Raw genomic sequence first — 25897 nt, forward strand, 5'->3', positions numbered from 1 at the left:
GATGGAAATAAATTGGATAGAACGCTTTCAAAAGAATAAAGTACTGGGCATGGTGGTGCATCCCTAATCCAGTAGTCAGGAGGCTGAGGCAGGAGGATCACCGTGAGTTCGAGGCCAGCCTGGGCTACATAGTAAGTTCAAGGCTAGCCTGAACTGAGACACTGTCTCAAACAAACAAACAAACAAACAAAAACAATAAAGAAACAGGGTGTGGTGGTACACACCTCTGGTCTAAGCACTCTGGGAGGCTGAGGCAGGAAGATTACAAGTTTGAGCCTAGCCAGTGACTTATTGAGACCCTATTTCGGAAAAAAAAAAATTTAAAAGGGCTTAGAGATGTAGCTCAGTATGCAGGCCCTGCATTCAATCCCCAGAACTGCCAAAAGGAAAAAAAAAAAGAGAGATCCGGATAGGAGAGGAGGGGCGGGGAAAGGAGGAGAGGAGAGAGAGGATGGAGAAGAGAGGAGAGGAGGGGCAGGGTATGGCAGGCAGGGCAGGGGAGGGCAGAGGAAAGGAGAGGAGGGGTGGGGAAGAGGACTGATGAAAGAAACAATAGAGAAATTCTAACCCTCTGTCCCACTGCTCCTTGATAATTCTCTAAACTGTACATGTTTTATACATTCTTCTATATAGATAATTTATAATGAAAAATAAAAAACTAGATCCAGGGCCCTATATAGGAATTTAATCATCACAGATTTTAAAAAGAAATCAAACTATTCCTAGTTTTTAAAAGTATAAGCGGCTTCTCAAGTATGTCATTTCAAAAAAGCCAAACATCCCTAAAACCAAACTCTGGCTATATAACTAGGAGACAATGTAGTTATAAAATATTCTAAAATAGTAAATCATTCCCTTTTTTGTGCTTCTTAAAAGTTGCACATTTTCAGGTTTGAAAATAGTTTTCCTTGCTTAGTGAGCAAATAAAAACAGGTGATGCTGATGCCAAGAGAAGCTATGAACATGTATACTTCCTTTTTCCTTCTGAGGTACTGGGTACTGAACCCCCATGGCCTTGTGCCTGCTAGGCAAATGCTCTACCCAGCTCCATCTCAGCCCCTTCTTAAATTTTTATTTTTAGAATTATTATTTCTCTTTCTGATAAATACATAGGGTCTTACTGCATAGTCCAGGCTGGCCTTGAACTCACTTTATAGCTCAGGCTGGCCTCAAACTTACACTGATCCTGCTGCCTCAGCCTCCCAGTGCTGGGATTACAGGAGTGTACCACCAAGCCTGGCCTTTAAATTTTTATTTTAAAACAAGAGTTTTACTAAATTTCCCAGGCTTACCTCTCACAAGAAGCTGCAATTACAGGCATGCACACGGCTGCATATGTCTGCTTTTGTTTGTTTGGATTTTGTTTGTTTGTTTATTGACTGATTGACTACAGTACTGGGGACTGGACTAGGGCCTCAGCACTGAGCTACATCCCCAGTCATTTTAAAATTTTTTTTATTTTGAGATAAGGTCTTGCAAAATCAGTAAATTTCCCAGGCTGGGCTGAATTTATGGTCCTCCTGTCTCAGTCTCCCAGAGTGCTAGAATTACAGGAACTGTGCTACCATGCCAGAGTATATACTTATATTTTTATTTTTTAAATTTTTTTTATGCTTATATTTTTAATCCCATAAAAGGTTCAGTAAAATTTGTGGTTTTTTTTTTTTTTTTTTTTGCTGTTCTTTTGAGGGGATTTTTTGTTGTTATCCAGTAAAATTGAGCCTTTTGTTTCTCTAATATTTCATTATATTCTAGAATTAGCATATTTTTAATTCCAACAATTATAGTTACTAAGTCTCACAATTTAGCAAGAGCTCAATTAAGCCCACTTAAGGGCGGGAAGTGTAGCTCAGTGATAACGTGTATGCTTAACACACACAAGGCTGATTCACTTAAAATTTAACCCTAACAAAACAAGATAATGCCGGGTGTGATGGCACACACCTGTGCTCCCAGCACTCTGGTGGCTGAGGCAGGAGGATTGCCACAAGTTCAAGGCTAACCTGGGCAATGCAGTGAGTTCAAGACCAGCCTGAACTATATAGTGAGACCCTGTCTTAAAAAACAAAACAAAAAACAAACAAAAGAAAAGAGAAAACAGGACAAATGCTTCCAGGACATCTAAGCAAAATGTGTCTTTCCCCCTTGCTGACTGGGCTGCATCCTCTGACCGTATAAACAGTAACTGTGAGTCCTCATAGCAAGTCACAGAATCTAGGGGTGGTCTTGAGAATACAGAATGAGAATGAACGAATGTGCCTATATATACAAAGTTAAGCTGTCCCATAGACTAGCTTGGCTGGCTGACCTGCAATTTTCAGAGAGCAGAATTCCTCAGCTTCTTGCCTCAGCAACTACTAATGGGCATGAATCACACAACTCCGCATGCTGCCCTTCTCCTCCAACCCACACACCTCCCTTCCCACAGCTGCTGCTTGATCTTTTCTTAGCTGTCTCAATCCAGAAAGCAGAAGGCTTAGTGTGCCATTATCCCATATTCAAGATATAAACAAAAGCCTACTTGGAGAAAGATGTTTTTAACATTTTAAGAACTTAAAATGCACATAAAATGCTCTGCAGATAATAAAGTGCTTTATAAGGAAATGCATTATTAGGCTTAAAAGGCAGGTGTGTATGCCATAAAGTACAGCTTGACATCTTTGATGTGATGCTTACAGCACAAGTTATTCCTCTGGACTAGGCCCTGTACCTTCCTGTAATGACAACTTCACATAAAGGCTGCAAATACATTTTTAACTTTGGTTTTAGATTTTCGTTTTGCTGCTCTTAAAATGTACACATCATCTGTAGGGTAACAAGAAACAACCTCAACGAAGAAGAGATCACAGCCCACCCATCAAAACCAGCCTCTTGCTAGACTATACCATGGGAAGCCTCTCCTTGTGAGGCCTCCACAAAGCATATAAACACAACCCCAGACTCACAACCCCAGAGCCAACAGACTCTTGTCACTGTCCCAGATGATCAGAGTATGTTAGATCTCTCACCTTAAAAGCATCTTCCAAATTCTGCTGGACAAGTAGGTTCTGAAAGCCTGCTCTCACATGTGCCTGTAACTTGGAGGCCCCCAAACTGGCAGGCAATCCAGTCACATGGGGAGTATTCCAGACACCACTCTCTTCACTGAATGCCAGGCTCCACAATGCCTTAAGGCTACCTGAAGCAGATAAGCCTAGGGTCCACCCTAGAGGGCTCTAGATTTGCAGTGGACAAATATGTTAGATGGCAGGAATGAGCTACAGATTTGTGCAATGATCTTTAGAAAACAGAATATAATGGCCAGGCATGGTGGTGCACGCTCATAATCCCTGCATTTGGGAGGCTGAGGCAAGAGGATTGTTGCAAGTTTCAAGACCAGCCTCAGCTACAAAGTGAGCTCAAGACCAGCCTCAACTGCATAGTAAACCCTGTCTCAAAAAGACAAAACAAAATAAAAAAAAAAAAAAGAAGAAAGGAATATAAAGGAGAAGAATTTATAATCTTGATATCAGGAATATTTCTGAGTAGCACAGAGATGATCACACTGAAACCAAAGAAAATATAATCATGTATATGGCTCTGCAGTGGATATCTACAAAATCTAAAATAACTATTAAGTGATAATCTATAGAAAAAGTATAAAAGGCTTGGTTACAGTTAGATAACAGCATATAAACACTGTCAACTTTCGCAACATTCAAGTCTGCTATGAATAAAAAAGTTGACAAGTAGGAAGAGGTGAGGGGCTGATATTCTCATGTTACACAGAGGGGGACTCAGAGACTCTGCTTGACATCAACAGTACAAGAAACAGGGACTGGGGATTTAGCTTAGCGGCACAGCACCTGCCTGGCAAGCGCAAGGTCGTGAGTTCGATTCTTGGTACTGGAAGAAAAACAAGAAACAACAACAAAAAAACAGTACAAGAAACAGAGACTTGAGGACAGGTTACACATCCCTAATCCCAAATCCACAACTCTTTGAATGCTGACTTGATTTCTGGATTGGCGGTGCTCAACCAATAAAGTCTGCAAATATTCCCAAATCTGAAATGCTTCTGGTTCTAAGCATTTTGGAAAAAGGGTCTTCAACCTGTGTATCATTTAGAGTTACACAGGTAGCCAACAAAAGGACGAAACTAGCAATTCAGCACTTGCTCAAATTTAGCCAGACAGACAGCTGAGAAGCCTGTGGCCTTGGACTCCATGTCCACATGAGCAATTACGGAGGCTAAGCACTGGGCTAGGAGGCACTACTCCCAATTATGTACCTGCTGAATGGCAGAGCGTGAGAAGCAAGCTGACTAATTCTCTAGTCTTCAATTATTTTGAAAAGCAGTTACTAAAATTTCCAGAAAAGACCAGGTTGTAAACGTCCCTACTCAGTACACTCATTCTTTAACTGCACATCAGCATTCTGTAGGAAGAAGCCCTTGCCCTCTTCCCCACCAATAACCAACGCCTGGCCTGCTGGCCAGCTCTGCAACACAGTGACAGAGGAGCCAAGCAGGCTTCTTCTGCTAGTCAGATGCTCAGAAGACTTCACACTGGCAGACAATCAGAATGTCATAAAGACGGGACTCCAGGTCCCCACTCTAGAAGACAGAGTGGCACATGTGCAGGGCAGGGGGACAGTGCTGCTCAGATGGAGACTCCATCTGCTCATGAACCACAGTGTAGACTGTCAAAACCACTCAGGGGCTGCTTTTTATAGCTTCAAGAAATGTTTTGAAATACTCAGTAGAAAGGCAGCTTCTACCCCTAAAATAATTCTTTAAAAGTAAATGACAACCCAAAACTCTTTAGTTCCCAGGGCTAGAAATATAGTCAGTGGTAGAGCTCGGCTACAACGTACAAGGCCCCTGAACCACAACACATTAGTTCCTGTAAAGGGAATTTTAAAAACTCAATTTAGTCCACCATGACTTACCCCATTTTCAGTACGTTTTTCTCCAGGTACATTTATTACATTTCTCTGAGTTCTCTGCTCTTGAGCCTGACGGCCACCTAAAGAAATAAAAAAACCAAACTTACTAAAAGTCATATTACAAAAAAAAGTCATATTACAAAAAGCAATTCTCCTATATTTTCATTCACTCAAGTATTTACTGAACACAGTGTAAAATGCCAAGTTAAGAAATTCAAGATTTAATACAGTTTTAAAAATACAGCTGGGCATGGTGGCACATGCCTGGAATCCCAGCACTTGGGAGGCTGAGGCAGGAGGATCACTGTGAGTTCAAGGACAGCCTGGGATACATAAGCAAGTTCAGAGGCAGCCTGCACTACATAGGGAGACCATGTTTCAAAAAAAAGAAAGCTCTCTGTCTCTGCTCTGGGAGCAGCTCTCCTGCTACAGTCCCTGCCCCCTACCAAAAATGTACACCTGCTCCAGATTTGGCTCCACCCCGCCCTTGGTCAGGAACACCTCCTACAAGCTAAGCCGACCACGATCTGCAGTGGTGCAGCACAGGCCAAGATACTGACAGGAGAGGGCCTCAGCAGCTCTGCAGCCCCTCATCCTCTGACCTCATTTGTCCCAAGCTGCAGCTTCCAAACCAGCATCCTTTAAAGGGACATCGACACAGCAGCCAACCTCTTGGGGCAGGGCTGCTGTAGTTGGGGTGGCTGACTTGGTGCTAGGACGGCACTGTGTGTGGAAGCCTCATCCTGGATATGCCAGGAGCCCTTCTCTGAAGCAGCAGGTCTTTTCCTATGCCACTCTGGGCTTTGCCTCTTGGAGGCCGTGGGGCTCTTCTGCCTGACGGTGGCCTTTCTCATCCTCTTCACCATGGAAAGGGGCCGTCTCCACCTCACATAGTTCTTTCTTCCACGCCTTGTCTGCCCTATATGTTCCTTCCTACATATGTCCCTGGGCTGCCTGGGGAAAGTGACTGGCTCAGGATTTGACAGAGAGAAGATAAACAAACACTGTATTAATAAGGCGAAAAAAGCTTTCCAATTAATATTTTATATATAAAGTTATTTAAATGAAGTCTTTTATTTTCTTTACATTCTATCTCAGAATTTTTCCCCCTAACACTAGGGACTGACGGAGGGCCTTTGCAGTGAGTTAAGTCTCCAGTTCTTTTATTTAAACACTTTTCTGCGGGGCAGGGTCTTGTTAAGTTGCCCAGGTCAGGGTCAAACTTGTGACTTTCCTGCCTTAGCCTCCTACAGGGCTAGGACTATGGGCGTGCACCACCATGCCTGGCAAAATGGCAAAGATGGTAAATCTTGTTGTACATATTTTAACACAATTTAATTTTTTCAAAAAGCTTTTATATTTTAGAAGACATTAAGGTAGAATTTATTATCCAGTAATAATAATAAAAAAAATGAAAAAAACCCTGACCTTCATTAGCTGGGTAAAAACTGACCTGGCATATTCTCTCAAATTTAGCAATCTTATGAATTTCTATTTGTTCTGTAAAAACTGGAAGGTGCGTTCTAAAATGCATCAATTTAAACTTGAAAAGTCCTCTATGTGCCCCATTACATTCTTTGAACAAAGCAGGCGAGGCGAGGCTGTGCAGCAGCAGCTCTGTGGAGTGCACGTGCGTGCATGCACACGCCCGAGTGCTGAGGGGCTGCCCCCGCCTGGCCTGCCTGGTTTGCAGTGGTGCCACAGAGAGTGACAGTCCCCAGAGCTGCTCTGGACATGTGACCGAAAGGGCCCAGACCTAACACTGAGAGATGGGGGGCAAGCTAGAACGAAGTGTCCAAAAGGCCTCCTTACAGGGCCAGAAGTGACAAGAGATTATGAGCTTGAGAGCACCTAACAGTTTACAGGGTAAATTAAACAAGGAACAAGATAATCAAGTTAGTATTATTCAACTGCTACTTCTTGTAGAGACCAATCTATCAAGAAATTAGAACCTTATAAACATGAACCTTATGTGCCATCTTAAATCTCTGATGGTACAAAAGAAACTTAGTAACCTTGCATTTCATAGTTGGGATATAATAAGTAACACACTCAGCGAGCACCTGACTTCATTCCCAGTCCCCTCCAGCTCCTCACAGGACACACAGCCCATCGCTCTCAGCACGCCATTATAGGTGTGTGCCACCATGCCCAGGCTGATCTTTATATATATTTTGGGTTTTTCATCAAAAGAAACTGTAACTGATTTTTTTTTTTTTTTTTTGAGACAGTTTTGTTCTGTCATTCAGTCATTCAGGCTGGCCTTGAACTCACAGCAATCCTGTCTCAGCCACCTGAGTGTTAGGCTCACAGGCCTGTACCACAGCTGGCTAGAAACTGTGATATTTAAGCCTGTGTGTGATTTATTTCATTTAACATTATGGTTGTATTTACCATAAAATACAGACGTTCGACCCGTCCAGTACATATTAGAAACAATCCCTTCACAGAACAAATCTTTTTACATGTCTGAGTGCACTGTCTGAGAAAGAAGCAAGGGCCAGTGCCTGAAGAACGGATCAGAACCCAAACCACAGGAACACAGCCCAAGAACCACGAAGCACCAACTCTCCTCTCACCACTTGTGAGTGAAGGGGAAAGAACACGTGAATACCTTACTTTGGCATGTTTCCAATTTTTCTTACATTACCTGGCATAGCAACTGCTTACAAATGAGAAAGCATTTGTCTACCTTGTTCACTGCTCTCAGTTGGAGAGTCCTCATGTCGAAGAAAAAACTTCACTTCTTCCCTTCGAGGCCCCCACTTCTGCAGGTGCTCATACATCATGTGGTCGAAGGGTATGGGGCGCTCTAGGAAAAGACCACACCTTACTCACTCCAGAAACAACGCAACTCCAGCCAAAAGCAAAAACAAATAGACCAATGTACACAAATACACATATCTATGTACGTACATATTAGAGCACAAGGACACTGTAAACACTGAATTTTAACTTCAGTGAATAAAAGCTGAAATAGGAATGGGAAATAATTAGGCAACATACAAATACAGAAGTACACATAGAAGAAATCTGCAACATGTATTAGGATACAACGAAAACGTGTTTTTTTTACCACATTAACGTATCACAAAGTAATGTTTCCACTTTGCAAAGAAAGGAAACAAACTGGCTATACCATATTACTCCCTACTTATGTGCAAAGGGCTCATCAGAGCCCTTCCTGGCAGCTCAGAAACACTGCTGCAAATGTTTCCCTGCACTCAGACAGACCAAAATTTACCAAGTTAATGAAAGCTTCTACAAGTTCAAGTATTATCAGAAAACAAAGCTTACTAACAGAGTACAGTGTACCCTGAGTTAAGACCGGCCTGGCATACGAACGACTTAAGTTATGGCGGGAATTTCAGTTTTCACTTACAGCCAAAGTCTTGAGTGACAACTGGAATGCGGGCCAGTGTGCTTCCAGATGCTCTCAGATGCAGAATAACCCTTCGAGCGTTCTGGAGGGAACATTACGACAGCCTTTCCTGCATGGGGTTAATTTAGACATCCTGGGCCAGTGTCCCCTAAGGATACTGCGGCCTGCAGGAGAGAGGCTCTGAAGGCTGTGGGAGGAGCCTGAGCCTTCAGAGGACGCCCGAGTCCCAGCCCAGCCCCGCTCGGGGACGCGCCGAGTTGGCAGGCAAGCGGCCATGTATTTTTTTACCAATTACTTGAGGAGAACACTGGCACTGCTGCTAGAATGTAAAGCTCCTTTATGTTTATACTGCACTCTGTTTCCCTTGTCTAAGTCAGCTTTTAAAAAATCTGCATTATTTGCCTTATTCTTAGTTGTTTGCAGTTCTTTATATTCTGGTCAGCAATCCTTGATCAGTTACATACGTTAACCACAGACTTATCTTGTAAATTTCTTAGTACAGTATCTTTTTTGTATACCGGTTTTAAAAAGCCAGGCATGTTGGCGCATACCTGTAATACCAACACTTGGGAGGCTGAGGCAGGAGGATTGCTGTGAGTTGACAAAGTGAGCTCAAGGCCAGCCTGAACTGCGTAGCGAGACTGTCTCAAAAAAAGACCAAAAAAAAAAACCAAAAACAAACCAGTTTAAAAATTTAAATGTAAGCAGTTACCAATCTTTTCCAATTTTATTTTGGCTTGTTTTTTGAGACAGGGTCTCACTATGTTGCCTAGGATGGTTTTAAACTCCTGAGCTCAAGCAACTGTCTTGCCTCAGCCACCCCAGTAGCAGGGACTGAAACTACATTTCTGGCTAATTTGAATTTTCTGTACAATAAATACTTCAGTACTCCAAGATAAAAAAGACAGTGTTGTTTTATGTTTTTTCTACAAATTTTAAAGTTTTGCTGTTCACTGACTTTAGGGATTTATTTCTGTATGTGGAATAAGGATCTGATTTTACTTGTTCCTACTTGAATAATCAGTTCTCCCAGCACCATTTGTTCAACAGTTCATCCTTTCTCTGCAGACATAATCACTACTCTGACATGGATCAGGGTGCCATTTGCACACAGGGTTTTTTTCTGAGCTCTCTCTTATTCTGTTGGTTACCAATTACTCCCTATGCTGACAGTCAAAGTTCTAATTACTGTTGTACAGGAAGTCTTCCTATGTAGTACTCAATCCCCCTCAAAAGGCTGACTTTCCAAAGTGTCTTGGCATTTCCTAATCCTTTGCTCGGTCTGTGTTTTAGGAAAACCTTATCATGGTCTTCTTTTTTAAGGTGGAATTTTGACAGAAACCATATTTATAAGTAAGTAGAGAGAAACCTGATACCTTTGTGATTCTGAGTTTTCCAGGTCATGAACATTGTTTGCTTCCTTTTTTTTCTTTGCTTCTATTTTTTTCACTTCTGTTTTTTTTCATTTGTTTCACCTGTGTTCTTCAGTGATGTTTTGAAGTCTCACCACAAAGGTCTGTACATAGTAATTTATTTCTCTGAACTTTGTAGATTTTGGGTTTCATATACATAATCTTTTAAAAAATTATTTTAGGTTCCAGGACTTGAACTCAGGACCTTGCACTTGCCAGGCAGGCACTTATGCCGCTGAGCTACATCCCCAGCCCCTTAAAAATTATTTTGAAGTAATTTTAGAGTGATAGAAAGGTTGCCCAGATAGTATAGGAAGTTCCTGTATACTCTTCACCCACTTTCTCTTAATACTAATGTCCTACATATTTGTTTTCAGGGACAGGGTATCACTATAGTTCAGGCTGGCCTTGAACCGTGTAGCCCAAACTGGCCTCACACTCAAGGACAGCCTCCTGCCTCAGCCTCCCAAGAGCTGGGATTAGAGGTGCACACCACCATGCCTGGCCAGAAACAGTATTTTTATCAAAACTAAACAATTTACACTGGCATGACACTGTTAATTAAATCCCAAGCTTTATGTGAATTTCACTGTTTTCAATAATGTTGCCTATCTGTTTAAGGATCTGAACTGGAAAAACCACACAGCACTGCACTTTGTTGTATCTTCCTGCCATCCTCTGGCCTATAATACTTTTTTTGCTTGTTTAGTATGACCAGGACAGCTTTGAGAACTGCCTCTCACTTAGGTGTGTCTGGTGTCTTCCACACAGTGAGACTGAGGTCGCAGGTGCCAGGCAGGGCCCCAGACAGAGGCGCACTGCTCATCGCACCATGTCCACCACCCTGGTGGCACCAGCCTCATCCCATATAGTGCAGGGACCACTGTGCCTCTCCTCCAGGAAGCTGCACTTTCCTCTTCCACTCTGTCTTCTTGGGAAGCAAGTTATAACCCCAGCCCTGAGTAGGGATGGGGAAGTTCTCCCTACTGGAGGGGTGTTTCTTTTCTTTTCTTTTTTTTGGTCTTTTTTGGGACAGGGTCTCACTATGCAGTTCAGGCTGACCATTGAGCTCACTTTGTAGCTCAGGCTGGCCTCAAACTTGCAGTGATCCTCCTGCCTCAGTCTCCCGAGTGCTGGGATTACAGGCATGAGCCACCATACCCAGCCTGGCGGGGTGTTTCCATATGGGCTCTTCAAAGTGCTTTTGTTAGGAAGATTTGTCCCTCCCCATTTCTACATGTACTTATTTTAACCATTTATATCAGGATGGACTTATGAATATGTAAGGCTGTGCTTTGTGTTCTAAACCAGTATGTGTTACTTTGCTGTTCAAACTGTTCCAGTTTAGGCACTGGAAGCTCTTCCATATTAGTTCCTATGTCTCTCTGTGACACCCTTGACTTTTTTTTTGGTACTGGGAATCGAACTCAGGACTTTGAGCTTGCCAGGCAGGTGCTTGTGCCGCTGAGCTATATCCCTGGCCCCACCCCTGACTTTTTTATTGTTGAGTACTTTCCTACTTCCAGCACAATATGATACTTCAAGCATATCTTGCTTATCCTATAGTTTTGTTTTTGTTTTTGTTTTTGTTGGGTCTTGCTCTGTAGTTCAGGGTGGCCTTGAATTCACTATGTAGTCCAGGCTGGTCTTAAACTCTCAGTCTCCCGAGTGCTGGGATTATAAGCACATGCCACCACACCCAGATCTGAAGTTTTTAAAGTTATTAGTTATTATATATTTCCCATTGATGATTACTTGTGTATTCTTATATTAGGAACATGACCTCTTAAACTTAAGTGAATTCACCCGCAGGTGTGTATGTACGCGCGCGCGCGCGCGCGTGTGTGTGTGTGTGTGTGTGTGTGTGTGGTGTTGGAGATGGAACCCAGAAATGTTAGGCAAGCACTCTATCCTAAAACTACCCATAAGCCCCTATCTATTGGTCTTGGTTTTTTGTTGGTTTTGTTTTGTTTGTGGTATTGAGGTTGAACCCAGTGCTTTTGTACTGAGCTACATCCTTGGCCTTTTATTATTATTAATTATCATATTGAGACAGGGTCTCACTAAGTCACTTAGTTGCCCAAGCTGAGCTTACACTTGTGGTCCTCCTGCCTCAGCCTCCTACAGTGGTAGGATTACAGGCATGTGCCACCACACCTAGCTGTCCACAGGCTTTTTTTTTTTTTTTTAATTTTTTTTTTTTTTTTTTTTTGGTTTTTCTCCAGTACCGGGAACCGAACTCACAACCTTGAGCTTGCCAGGCAGACGCTTTTGCTGCTGAGCTAAATCCCCAGCCCCCAGGCTTTTTATATAGACAAAAATAATGTCAAATAACTAGGGGTGGTTTCAGCTCTCCCTTTCCAATTGACTGCTCTTCCTTGTCTTGCTGCACTGGCTAGAACCCTGAGGTACAATGCCAAACGGAAGCTGGTCTGCATCTTCCTCTTCCTGCCTTTAATGCATATGCTTCCCTAGTCCACAGCCAAGTCTGAGTTCTGCTAAAGGGTTTTAAAATCACTCATTCATTTAAGGAAGCTCCCTTATATATCCCTTTGTAGTAATTATTATCATGGAAGACTCAGTTTTTTGTTTTTGTTTTTTTTTTCCGATACCAGGACTTGAACTTACAACCTTGAGCTTGCCGGGCAGGCACTGTGCCACTGAGCTAAATCCCCAGCCCCTAGAAGACTCAGTTTTAATACACTGAAATGATAATGGGGACTTTCTGGAAGATGGCAGAGTGGTGAGCAGCAGAGAAAGAGCCTCTCTGAGATGTAGTGTCCAGACACTGGAATATAGCAATGTGAAGATGAGATAAAGGAGGCGGGTGGGTTCCCAGGACCTAGGAAGGATCTGAAGCCCACAGGGACAGTACAGAGAGAAACTCAATGAGGAAGGAGGAGGGGGCAGGTGTCGCTTTCTCCCTGAGCCCAGACTCACTGCGTGGGCAAAGCAACTTGAACCTGGAGACCCACGGTGACCACTGCGACCCCAGAGGCCTCCACAGAGAAGCGCACCAGTGGAATGGAGCAGAGGACTATATGCCAGGGTAAAGAATCCATGCAGGCAGCAATTTCTCATCCCCAACAAATTGTAGAGGTAGGATCTTGCAACAGACTCAAAAACCCAAAAGCTGGTTACACCTGGAAGACACCTCTGAGAAACAGTCACTTCCTAAGGGTTCTAAATACTAGCAATGGAGGCTGGGGATATAGCTCAGTGGCTCAAGCACCTGCCTGCCAAGTGCAAGGTCCGTGGTTGACTCCCAGAACAAAAAATAAATACTATCAATAAAGCTACTTGCCGTAGGCAATTTACAAACATCAACCCAGGCACTAAACTAGAAAAAGAATAAAAAAGAGAAAGAGAGGGAAAGAAAGAAAGAAAAATGATAATGGTGCTTTTTGCTTTAAAGCAGCTTATTAACAGATTTGACTTAGAACCCTTTGAATTCTAGGAACAGACTTGATTTTTTCAATATGTTGCTAAAATGGATTTACTGGTATTTTATTTAGGATTCGGACATCTATATTCAAAGTAAGGTTGTTTTGTGCTTTTTCTTTTAAGACAGGGTCTTACTATGTAGTCCAGGCTGGCCTTGAATTCACTTTGTAGCCCAGGCTGGCCTCCAACTTGGAACCCTCCTGCCTCAGTCTCCCAAGTGTGCCACCACACTAGGCTTTTCTTGTATTCTTGCTCAGTTTGGGTATAGAAATTACACTGCCTCATAAAATGAATTTGGTGGTTATCTCTTTTTTCTATTATTTGAGAAAATTTGTATATAATGTAGGGATTACTTATTCTTGAAGGAGTTGTAAAATCTACCTATAAAACCATTTGGGTCTGGAGTCCTTGAGGGCAGGAAGGACGATAGATTCAATTTGGGGCTTTCTTTGGTGTTTTTTTTTCTTTTTTTGTACCAGGAATTGAACTTGACCTCACGCTTGCCAGGCAGGTGCTGTGCCGCTGAGTTACAACCCTGGCCCTTCAATTCATTTTATATGTTTAAGTTTCTTTATTCTTTTTTCATTCTGAGCAAAGGCGATACTCTTAATCTATCACCAACACACTGCACAGTTAATTTATCACTTGCCATCTGTCTCTGCCTGCTAGAATATAAGTTCCATGGGACACAAATCTTGCTCCTTGGTGACTAATATACCCCCAAGGACCAAATACCCTGCTGGCATGGAGTGAGCATTTAATAACATTTGTTAATGAATCTTGGTAACTTCCATTTATCTTTCATCTAAAGTTATGAAATTTATGAACAAGTTATTCATAGTATCAGTTTTCAAAATTTCTACTACATCTATACTTAGGGTCTTTTTACTTACCTGTTCTTTTTCTTTTTTTTTTTTTCCTACTTAACTGCTAATCTTTTTTTTAACCACTAATCTTAACCTGTTTAGTCTATTTATTTTAATTATTTCACGGAAACACCTTTGATTTTGTTGATTCTCACATTTCTTTCATTTCTGCTTTACTGTTATTTCCCTCCTTCTATACTTTTTAGATTTATTTTCTTTTTCTAGCTTCTTAAGTACTTTGTTTTTTAGTAAATGAATTTAAGCAACAAATTCACTTCAAGTGCCATTTTAGCTGCCACATACACACACACGACGTGAACGATGTGAAAGTAGGTTTTATACATCATGCTTCCTTATCCCTTCGTAATTCATGGTGTATTCTCTAAAGGAAATTCTTATATGACTACAGTACAGTTAGCACACTCAAGAAATTTAATAGATATAATACATTTAACTACCCTGCACTAAATCTCTCCCCTCCACCCACTTAGCTCTGCTATATAACCACAGCTATATAACCCCAGACCAAAGGACACATACTTTTGCCTTTTTCCCCTCTCATTCATCCTGGCACTATTTTTGTTTGTGATCTTCAACAAATGTAGTTGCTTTTCTTTTACTGCTGGGTGTATACTTTCCAATTCTTTACTTGTTGTACACAAGAGCCTGGAATCTATCTGTCAGATCCACCACATCATTACAAATGGATAAACAAAATATGATGTACAATAGACCATGACTCAGCCATAGAAGAATGTAGAACTGATACATGCTACAATGTGGAAGAACCCCAAAAACACACTCAGTGAGAGAGGCTGGACAAAAAAGGCTACACAGTGTATGATCCCACTAGGACAGTCACAGGTACACAGCCAGCGAGCACTGCAGGATAGTGGCCATCAGGGACTGGGCACGGAGGGATGCGGACAGTGTGGTGAATGCAAGACAAATCACTGAACAGTACACTTTAATGTGATTCTGACATTGTGTGACTTTTACCCCAATTTAAAAAAAATGAAGAATACCACCAAGTCCAAGGCTTAGGGAAACCACCTTGGATTGCTGAGAAACAAGTCTGCTTTTTATTCCTTTTGACACAAGTTTATCCTGGCTGAAAGACTCTTCCTCCAAATCCTTGGCTCAGTCTGAGAACTTGACATTGAGACAAAAAAGAAAACTGTGAACTGCAGTCTAGTCACACCTTCAAAGTGTGACTTACTGCTCTACTCCTCAGTAAGTTCTACATTTCCATTAAGAAAATCTTCCACTCACGAAATGCCATGTGCACTGCACTGTGAACTGTGGCCCAGCTCCGGCTTACTGAACAGAGACCAAGGACAAGGAAAGCAATGGTCTCATCTTAGTTAGAAGTAAAACCCAGGTGCATTTAGCTCAGTTCAGCTCGGAATTGAATTATATGTATAGAAAAAAATAACCACAAGCTTAACATTAAAGAAAGGAATTTCACACCAGGCATGCTGGTATGCACCCATAATCTTAACACTATGGGGGGCTAGGCAAGAGGATCACAAGTTTGAGCCTAACCTGAGCAACTTAGACCCTGTCTCAAAATTAACAATTAAAAAAGAGCTGGAGATGTAGCTCAGTGCAAGGGCCCTGGGTTCATCCCTAGTACCACAAAAAGAAAAAAAATTAAAAAGAAAAAATGGCACCAACCTAAGGACTCATCAGGTAGATAAGCATTCATTCATAAGTAGCCATGGCGCATGTAGTACTACAATACTATATTAAAGTTACTTTCAAGTGTGGTGCAGACCAGCAATCTTAGCACCTGGGAGGCTGAAGCAGAAGGATCATTGCAAGTTCAGGGCCAGCCTGAGCTACATAGTTAGATTTTGTCTCAAAAAACAAAACAAAACAAAACATCTTACACAAAAATTTTACTGCTTTCAAGGTGAGAAAAAAGAAAGAGGAAGCAGGTAAGGAATTAAAAATAACGAAGAGGAAAAGTGCTTAGAGTCTAAAGAAAAATAATGGAATGATGAGATGTGGTACTGGTGTCCTAGGAAACATTAATTACAATGACTAGGTGCCCCCTTCCTGTAGCTATCATCAAATTGAAAACTGAGGCTTGTCCTCTTACTAATAGTTTAGTAAGAATCCAGTGTTTATCAAAGTCAAATTTTACTCAATATACCTATAAAGACTTTACTCTGACTTTTAAGGGTAACATAAAAGCAAGGGACTTTGGAAAAAAATATTGCAAGTCATATTCCTGGTAAGGGACTTGATATCCAGAACACACAAAGAACCCTTACAACACAACAAAAAGACAAATAACTCAATTAAAAAGTGGGCAAATGATGTAAACAGGCCTTTGTCCAGGAAGATATACAAAGGATATATACATATATATACAATAACTACATGAAAAGAAGCTCAATCAACATCATTAGTCATTAAAAAAATACAAACCAAAACCACACTGAGATGCCACTTAATACTTAGCGGGATGGCTGAAGGCCAACAGACAACATCAAGCGTTGACAAGAACATGGAGAAACTGGAGCTCTCATGCATTGCCAATGGGAATGTAAAATGGATCAACTTCTTGGAAAACAGTCTGGCAGTCTCTCAAAAGGTTAAACAGAATCATCACATGATCCAGCTATTCTTATTCCTAGGGATACAGCTCAGAGACAGGAAAATACACAACCACACAAAAACTTCTACATGAGTTCATAGCAGCATCTGCATGATACCCAAAAATGTCAACAACTTCAATGTCCACCACAAACTGTCCAACTGATGGATAAAATGTAGTACATTCATACTATGGAACAGTGGCAACAAAAAGGAATGAACTACTGATAAATGCTTCAAGATAGATGAACTTCAAAAATATTACATTAAGAAAAAGAAGTCATGCCAAGTGTGGTAGCACACACCAGTAATTCCAGCCCTTGGGAGGCTGAGATAGGAGGACTGCTGTGAGGTTAAGGCCATGCTGCACTATGTAGTGAGTTTAAGGTCAGCCTCAACTACATAGTGAGACCCTGTCATTTTTTTTTTAAAAAAAGTAGCACCAGCAGCCAGTCAAAAGGGCTACATATTATATGATTCCATTCATATGAAATGTTTGCAATAAGCAAATCAGAGTAGGGTTAATGGTTACCTATGGATGAAGAGAAAGTGGAGTCACTGCTAATGGATATGGACTTTATTTCTGGGGTGAGGAAAATGACCTAGGATGGATCATGGTGATGCCTGACAACACAATGAGTGTACTAAAACCACTGAATTGCACAGTTTGAATAGAGGAATTGTACGGAAGCAAATTATATCTCAATAAATGTTTAAAAGAAGCCTGAAGGTTCATCTCTAAGCACCCTTTGACATGTATGTTTGGATACCTAGCTCATCACCTCAAGCTCATCATGTTCCAATGGGTCATTCTCTTACTGTCCAACGCAGATCTGTTGTACCACACTAACACCAGTTGTACTTCCTGTAAGCATTACTTTCAGAATGTCACTCCCTATTTAAAGTCTTTACAAATTCCCTCCCACATGTCAAGCAAAGGCCACATATGTCGGTGGTGCCAAAGGCCTTGCGTGAGGTGGTCATTCCTTTTTTACAAATACCATTGTGTAGAATCCTATCCCCAAGTGATGCAATTATTTTGTATTGCAATTACTCAATTTCTTATTACCACTGATAACTGACAGTCAGAAGCAATATTTTCATTTGACACATGGTGAATTATATGTACTTAGTTACCTTACAGACCCTCATACATACCATTCCCCCTCCACACTTCAGCTAAATGGCATCCACCTTCTCCAGGTTCCTTGCAAAATTCTACAACATCTCGACAGGTTGTTTCCGGTGTTATAGGAACTTCTGTTAAAATCTGTTCGTTGTTGCTCAAGAACACGGTTAATATCATCTATAAGAGAAAAGATTGAAACTAAAATTTAGATTCCTTATTGTGAAAAGACTCCAGCATCTCCCTTCCCAAATGCCTGCAGGATTACTTTCTAGAAATAGATAAGCTGATTCTAAAGTTCTTGTGAAAGAAAGGAAAGTAAGAGAAGTTGGGGGAAATTCTTAGAAGAGTGTTTGAAAAGAACCAGCACAAAAGATGCTGTGCAGCCTCAATCACATCACAGTGGCAGACAGAGCAGAAGGCAATCTGACGCCCCACACCCAGAGCCAACTCCGTAAGAAAAGATGAGAAATGACAGAAGAGGTTCTTGAAAATAAAGGAAGGAAAAGGGCTATAGAATAAGTGATATCTGAGCAACTAAAACATACATCTAGAAAACTAGATTCATACCAGGTATCTTACAGCACCAAAAGTTCTTAAAAGATCAAATGTTCGTTTAAAAATTATAAATCCCTAAAAATTCTAGAATAAAACCTAGGCTAATTCCCTCTTATAACATCGGCATACACAAGCCTTCTCTAAATATGACTCAAAAAATGATGCCAGGTGTGATGGTGCATGCCTATAATCCCAGCATTTGGGAGGCTGATGCAGGAGGATCTCAAGTTCAAGTTCCACTTGGGCAATTTAATGAGAATGACTCTTTCAAATTTTTAAATAATAATGATAATAATCATAACAACAACACAATAATAATGATGATGATGATGATGATGATGGAGCTAGAAAAGACTAGCTCAGTCAGTGTCAGGATGCCCAAGTGACCTGGGCATGGTGGCACATGCCTGTAATCCCAGCACTCAGGAGGCTGAGGCAGGGGAATCATTGTGAGTTAGAGTCCAGCATGGGCTACAAAGTGAGCTCTAGCCCAGCCTAAACTGCACAGCAAGATCCTATCTCAAAAAAAGAAGACGTGCTCGCTTCGGCAGCACATATACTAAAAAACAGGATGCCCAGGGGTTTGATTCCCCAGTACCAAAAACAAAAAAATTCTACCACTTTGATTGAAGATCTTAAACCATTACATTGGAAGAGACTTTATTTGTAAATTACAATTTAAACCAAAGATGTTCTTTAGTAAGAAAGTATTATGAAGTATTTCTATTTAATTTTTTATCAAAAATGAGAAAACGAAGTTTTCATGTGTTTCAAAACTCTGTCTTCCCTTAAAATCTCTGCTATCAGCTAAATATAATTTTGGCTCATTGTTAAATTTTTTCCTTAGGAATGCCTGAAATGCCTACCTGTTGAAATTAGATGTGTTAATATTACTGGTCAGATTTTATGTTAAATGAAATGGCTTCCTTCTGCTGCCAAATTCCCCTCACTCCAACTTATCCCCTCTGGTGCCAGGTAATTTTCTGAAGATAAACCAAGAAGTTACTCCCTTTCTTAAATACACAGGACTCCCCATGGCCCAACAGCAGCTCTTCCCAAGACATTCTCTCCGGTACCTACACAGCAAACAGGCTTCTTTCCTCTTACGTCTAACGTCCTGATGTTCATGTGAAGAGGATCTCGTGAAGTCTGGATTTCCACAGAATGCACTCAGAAAGAACCTAGATGCTAGGACAAACTAGACCTCCTAACTTCCAAGCCCCAGTGCCTCCAACCACTTAACCTCACTCCTCAGCGCTAAGGAAGTTCTCACCGGCCACCTTCCCTCTACTCAAACCCCTTTCCCGTTTGCCTGTAAACTCCTATGTACAGAGCTCTCATCTCTGTACAACCTCCCCTCCTCTCTCTAGGCTACAGTAGGCTCCTTCCTCTGTGATCCAGGAACTCTTCCCTCACCTTCCTTACATCACCTCAGTGAGCACCAACATGCTTCCCTCCCCTCACGACACTACACCTTCCAGGCAATCTGCTGTTAAATATTACATTTCCAGGTGCTTAGTCAGTACCTGGCTTGAGTGCACACAACGAAGTCCGGCTGACTTCACATATAACCTACAAATGCAGAACTCCCATGACGCCCTAGACCTGAGAAAATATGTATATATAACTGAAACACAACACACCAGCTGTTCAATAAACAGCATTATTTGCTTTTCACAAATACACTGTTCTTTCAGTTGAGCCCAGGGCCTCGGGCATGCTCTACCACTGAGTCATATCTCCAGCACTTTGTAGTTTTTATTTTGAAACACCAATTCCCTAAATTACCTAGCCTGCTCTTAAACAGTTGATCCCCCGCCTCAGCCTCTTGAATAGTTGGTATTACAGTTCTACACCTCCACAGTCAGCATTAAAAGTAGAGTTCTTTAAGAACACAACATCAGAAAAGAAAGTGGCAAGACTATTTTGGAGCTCTTTTTGAATTACCAAAACTTTTCAACCGATGAACATGTTCAGTGCAACAGATGGAGAGAAGCAGCAGAATGGCAGGGGTACAAGTCAGAACGCTTACTTTTAAAAGCTGACAGCTACCAAATAACTTCTACAAAAGTAACTGAACATTACTTCATTTTTTATGTCCTATTTTATAGTCTTTAATAAACCTAATCTTTCTCAATTCTAGCAAAGTTCATTTTCCCTAATCTCTATATTTAAAACCAAGTGCACTATACTCATGACAGGTTTAAAAGTGGCCAAAATGAATCCTGTGCCACTCCCTGGATGGCACATATATCCTTAGAGCACTGCCTCAGAGGAAAGCTGAACTGAAAGGTTCTCCAGCATGCACACTGCACTGCTTCGGTCTGGGAGCAGTTTCCATACATATTCTACCACTTCTGAAGTCACAATGCATCTCATAACTGATGGCAGACAGTTTAACTGGAAATGTTACTTTTTCTTTAATAACATGTACAAACTGGGCATGGTGGCACACACCTATAATCCCAGCACTTGGGAGGCTGAGGCAGGAGGATCACGTGAGTTCAAGGCCAGCCTGAACTGCACAGTGAGAACTACATATCTCAAAAAGATAAAAGTAAATAAAATATACAAAACAGAAAATTGAACAGGATTAGGGAATGAAGAAACCAGCTAAAGAAAAAAAGGAAAGAACATTTATCCCTCCTAAAAGACCAATACGTTGAAAGGGGAAGATGCAGTCAGCTACGGGAGGAAAACACAGTGTGCCGTGAGGAAGAAAGTGTGTGCTGGCCAGACACCTGCCCTACGCCCTCTGCAGCTGCCCCTCTGCCCTTGCATCCGTGAACATCCCTGTTCACAGCCACCACTGTCCCGCCTCCTCTCCACCCTCCTCTAAGGACTGCAGCTATTTCTCGTTCCACAGTCTTATACCCAGTCATCAGTTTTCTTAACTTCATCCTCTACGTAAAGTATTTGTGACTCACAAAGTAGGTCGTGACCCATTACCTCGTCTTGAAACCATCTAAGTATGTCTCCGCTGTGTCTTCTTTTTAACAGAAAACGTGACAAACTCAGAACCGCACAGGCACTGAGGGCAGGACGTGGGCTCTCTCCCTAGCTTGGTGCCTGAGTATAATGCCAGACACCCAGTGAGCAGAAACGAAGCATGCAAGGCAGAGGAAGGCAGGCAGCCGCATCCAGGAAGACATCCCCCGGCCCTTGCTTCCAAGGGCACTCACACTGTGCAAGAAAGCAAACGGAATCCAATAAACACTGACTTAAGGAATCCATACACTCTTCAAGCATTTATCGAAATAGTATTTCAATGATGTTCTTGGTACAAATTAAGAATGTGCTAGCCACTAAAAAGCAGGAACTACTTGGAGGGGTGCTTGCCTGTAATCGCAGCACTAGGGAGGCTGAGGCAGGAGGATAGCTGTGAGTTTGATGCCAGCCTGGGCTACACAGCGAGACCCTGTCTTTAAAAAAAAAAAAAAAAAAAGCTCTTCCTGGACTCCACCTTCATGGCAGTGGTAGCTGGGTCAGCAGTTCAGTTGTCAACATGCAGCTCTTTGTCCACGCCTAGGACCCACACTCCTCAAAGTGACCAGCCAAGAGATGGTCGCCTAGACCAAGGCTCATGTGACCTCACAGGACGGCATCATACCGGAGGATCAAGTTGTGTGCCTGGAAGCAAGCTGCTGGAGGATGAAGCCACCCTAGGCCAGTGTGGAGTGGAAGCCCTGGCCACTCTGGAAGTAGCTGGCTGCATGCTTGGAGGTTAAGTCCATGGTTCCCTACCTTGAGCTGGAAAAGTGAGACGTCAAACTCCCAAGGTGGCCAAAGAAGAGAAGAAGAGGAAGAGGAAGAAGAAGCAGAAGGAGGAGGGGGAGGAGGAGGAAATGACAACAGGCCAGGCCACATAGCAGATGCAGTACAACTGGCACTTTGTCAATGTCATGCCTTCTGTTGGCAAGAAGGGCCTCAGTGCCAACTCTTAAATCCTATGTAATCCTGGATTCCTCTAATAAAGCTACTTTGCCCAAGCCAAAAAAAAGTAGGGACTCTCCTGCAAGCAGAAAAAATAGACAATACCACACACCAACAAGGGTGTAGAGAAGTGGGGGCCTAGGCACCAGCAGTGGGATGGATAATGGGCGCCACCTTCAGCCACAGCTTGGCAGCCCCCGCTGTGTGGCACAGACAACCTCATGGCCCGGCAAGCCCCCTCTAAGCACCTGCCCGCAAAGAATGCACCTGCACACAAAAGTACTGCACATAAATGTTCATAACAGCTACAAAGAGGAAACTCAAATGCCCATCACTAACACAAGTATGTATCATAGTGTATCACACAATGGAATGCTACTTAGGAACTGCATGCTGTACGCCACAGCAAAGTTGTATGAACTGTGAACACATCACACTGAGTAAAAGAGCTCGGACACCAAAACAAACATATAATGTAAGACTGAATTAATACGTCAAAAAATAGTCAAATCTACTGAGACAAAAAAGACCACTGGGGGTAGGAATTGAGAGAGACTGTAAACAGACACATCATTTCTTTGGGGATGATAGAAATGTTCTAAAATTAAATGGCAGTGATAATTATACAACTTTGTACATTTACTGAAGATCATTGTGGTAGACTGACAACTGGTGGTCAACTTATAATCCCAGCTGAACTGAGTAAGTATGGTGCCGGGTGTGGGAGGCCCACCTGGGGACTATTGCCAGCAGCATAACAGGCAGAACTGGAGAAGAAGCAAAGAAGGCTGTTGGGAGCTAAGAGAGGGTGTTGGAGCTGGTAGAAGCTGTAAGGAGCTGTTGGTTGTTTTGGAGGAGCTCAAGTCATGCTGGCTTGCCTGATGAACTTGGATGATTTCATCCTCCGAGGAGCTCAGGACCTTGTTGGCACTGAAAATGGCTTTGGTTCACTTTGGGGGAGCTCTGGTCCTCACTTTGAGCATCACTTCCTGGCTCCACAGGGGAAGATGGTGCACTGCTGGTCTTCTGGAGAAGCTTGCTGTGTTGGCTTTCCTGATGGGAACTCTGCTATCTTGATCATCAGAGAAGCTTGGGACCTCAATGTTGCTGAGGATGGCTGTGGTACCTTTCAGGGGAGCTCTGGTTCTTCTGAGCATCACTTCCTGGCTTCAGTGTAGATCACTCAGCTGCTAGCACAGATCCTTCATCCTGCTGGCACAGACTTCCTAGATTCCACCACTGACCTTTGGGCCCTTCTAGGGCAGATCCACGAAACAGGCCTGCATGAGATATGGTTATGGGCTCTGGGCCTCCAGGTGGACTTGTGGGAGGCACTGTTATGAGCTCTAGGTCTTCTGCTGGACTCATGCAGGACATTTCTGTGGGATCCAGTCCCTCAGCTAGTTTCCTTGGTCTTAGTGTGTGGACAGATTTCCTGCACTCTCTTGTGTATCATTCTTTGGGTGACTATTATAAATAATTTTATAAAATACGTGTCCTGTATTATATTGTTCCCCTTGCAAAAATAAGCCCCAAACCAACACAATCATCAAATTGTTCAGTTAACATAGGCAAATTTTATGGTGTAAGAATTATGCCTCTGCTGAGCGTGGTGGTACACGCCTGTAATCCCAACACTCACAGCACTCAGGAGGCTGAGGCAGGAGGATCACTTTGAGTTCAAGGCCCGCCTGGGCAACGAAGTAAGTTCAAGGCCAGCTTGAACTGCAGAGTGAAACCCTGTCTCAAAAAGGCAGAAAAACAAAAAACAAAACAAAACAAAAAAAAGCTACGCTTCAACAGATGGAGAGGGGAGTGAGGGAAAAGGAAGGGGACATAAAAAGAATTAGGATGCATTAAGTACACGTGTTAACTCATTATGCTGAACATAATCATTATGTTCAAAAAAAAAGAACTACCCTCCAAAAAGCTGTTTTTGAAAAGCAGGAGCTGTAAGACTTCTAGAAAAGGGAAAAAGAAACTACTTACCCAGAACAAACAAGCCTCAGAGAAAGGCAGGTCCTGCCCACAGCACTGCCTTGATTTTGCTGTGGTTGCTGGGGAAGCTACTGCCTCTCCCATCTCTGGCTCTTGGCCCCCCCGCAGGCGCTCAGAAGACACAAGTTCCATACTTTTTAGGACAACGGCCCTCAGACCTTGCCAGCCCTGACCCATTCAGCTAACCCTTTAGCTCCCTATCTGACCTGGACCACCTACTGCTACGTCCTAGTGGAAAGGGGAGTCAGAGATAACAAAAAACAACTGACGCAAAATCAAATGTTAAACGCTGTACCAAATCCTAATAACTTGTAATAGCTCACTCGATTGCTAATAAGTAGCTCAATCTTTATAACTGCCTCCCTTGTATGGGCTTGGGCTTGACTTGCTTTTCTTTTTCTAGAAGCTTGAGGTACAATGTTAGGTTGTTTATTTACGCCCGTTCTGTTTTCCTGACGTAAGAATTCACTGCTATAAAATTCCTTCCCAGGACTGCTTTCATTGTGTCCCATAAGTTTCAGTATGTTGTGTCTGCATTCTCATTTAGTTGTAAATATTGTTTAATTTCTTCTTTAATTTCATCTGTGACCCCTTGGTTTTTCAGGAGGTTGTTGTTTAATATCCATGTGCTTATGGAGTTTTTGTGGTTTCTTTTGCCATTAATTTCCAATTTCATTGCACTATGAGCAGATAACTATGCATGGGATAATTTCAATTCCTTTGCATTTACTTAAGCATGTTCTGTGGGCTAGTAGATGGTCTGTTTTTGAGAATGTCCCATGTGCAGCTGAGAAGAATGTGTATTCTGATGCTATTGGGTAGAACACTCTGTAAACATCTCCTAGGTCCATTTGTTCACAGGTTTGGTTCAGTTCTTATATACCTTTACTGATTTTTTTTTTTTTTTGTCTAGTTGATTTAGGAATCAATCTAACGAAGTAAAAGATCTACACATTGAAGATTATAGTACTCTGAAAGAGGAGACTGAAGAGGATTTCAGGAAAAGGAAAGATACCCCTTGCTCACAGGTAGGAAGAACCAATATAGTGAAAATGGTCATATTCTCAAAATTGTTATACAGATTTAAAGCAACCCTAATCAAAATACCATTAATGTACTTCACAGAACTATAGAAAATATTTCTAAAATTCATCTGAAACCAGAGGAGACCTAGAATAGCAAAAGCAAGTCTGGGCAACAAAGGCAGGGCAGGAGGCATCACAATCCCTGACTTGAAATTATTCTACAAAGCTACTGTGATATAATCAGCATGGTACTGACAAAAAAAGACCTGAGGATCAGTGGAACAGAACAGAAGATGCAGACAGAACTACAAACGGACTCAGCCACCTCATCTTTGACAAAGGGGCCAAAAATGTTCACTGGAAGAAAGATAGCCTCTTTAATAAATGGTGCTGGAAAAACTGGCTCTCTACATGCTGAAGATTAAAACTAGGCCCATGTCTATCAGCAGGCACTAAAATCAAAATGGATCAAAGATCTAAATACTAAAACAGTCCAAAAATGGGCAGAGGAGATGAATACACATTTCTCAGACAAGGAGATACAAATGGCAAATAAATATATGAGAAAATGTTCAACATCATTAGTCATTCGAGAAATGCAAATTAAAACAACACTAAGATTC

General features: G+C 42.0%; 1 protein-coding gene and 2 pseudogenes across 4 annotated transcripts in view; 2 read left to right on the forward strand and 1 right to left on the reverse strand.

Moving 5' to 3' along the window:
• Ppp1r13b (protein phosphatase 1, regulatory subunit 13B) overlaps window positions 1–25897 on the reverse strand; it is a 75005-nt gene that overhangs the window by 31415 nt on the left and 17693 nt on the right. For 2 of the 4 annotated variants that reach the window (XM_005410811.2, XM_005410809.2), the window contains exons 2-4: window positions 17793–17940; window positions 7619–7738; window positions 4930–5006 (exon numbers count right to left, since the gene is read on the reverse strand). In XM_005410811.2, coding sequence (XP_005410868.1) covers window positions 4930–5006; window positions 7619–7738; window positions 17793–17940 — 345 coding nt within the window. Of the gene's footprint in view, window positions 1–4929; window positions 5007–7618; window positions 7739–17792; window positions 17941–25897 lie in introns of those variants that run through there. The other 2 variants (XM_013507842.1, XM_013507841.1) reach the window with 2 other exon arrangements.
• Window positions 5124–6054, forward strand: LOC102011909 (annotated as a pseudogene).
• On the forward strand, window positions 21824–22262 carry LOC102012243 (annotated as a pseudogene).

This window comes from Chinchilla lanigera, unplaced genomic scaffold (assembly GCF_000276665.1).
Source record: "Chinchilla lanigera isolate Chin_1 unplaced genomic scaffold, ChiLan1.0 scaffold00137, whole genome shotgun sequence".
NCBI lineage: Eukaryota > Metazoa > Chordata > Mammalia > Rodentia > Chinchillidae > Chinchilla > Chinchilla lanigera.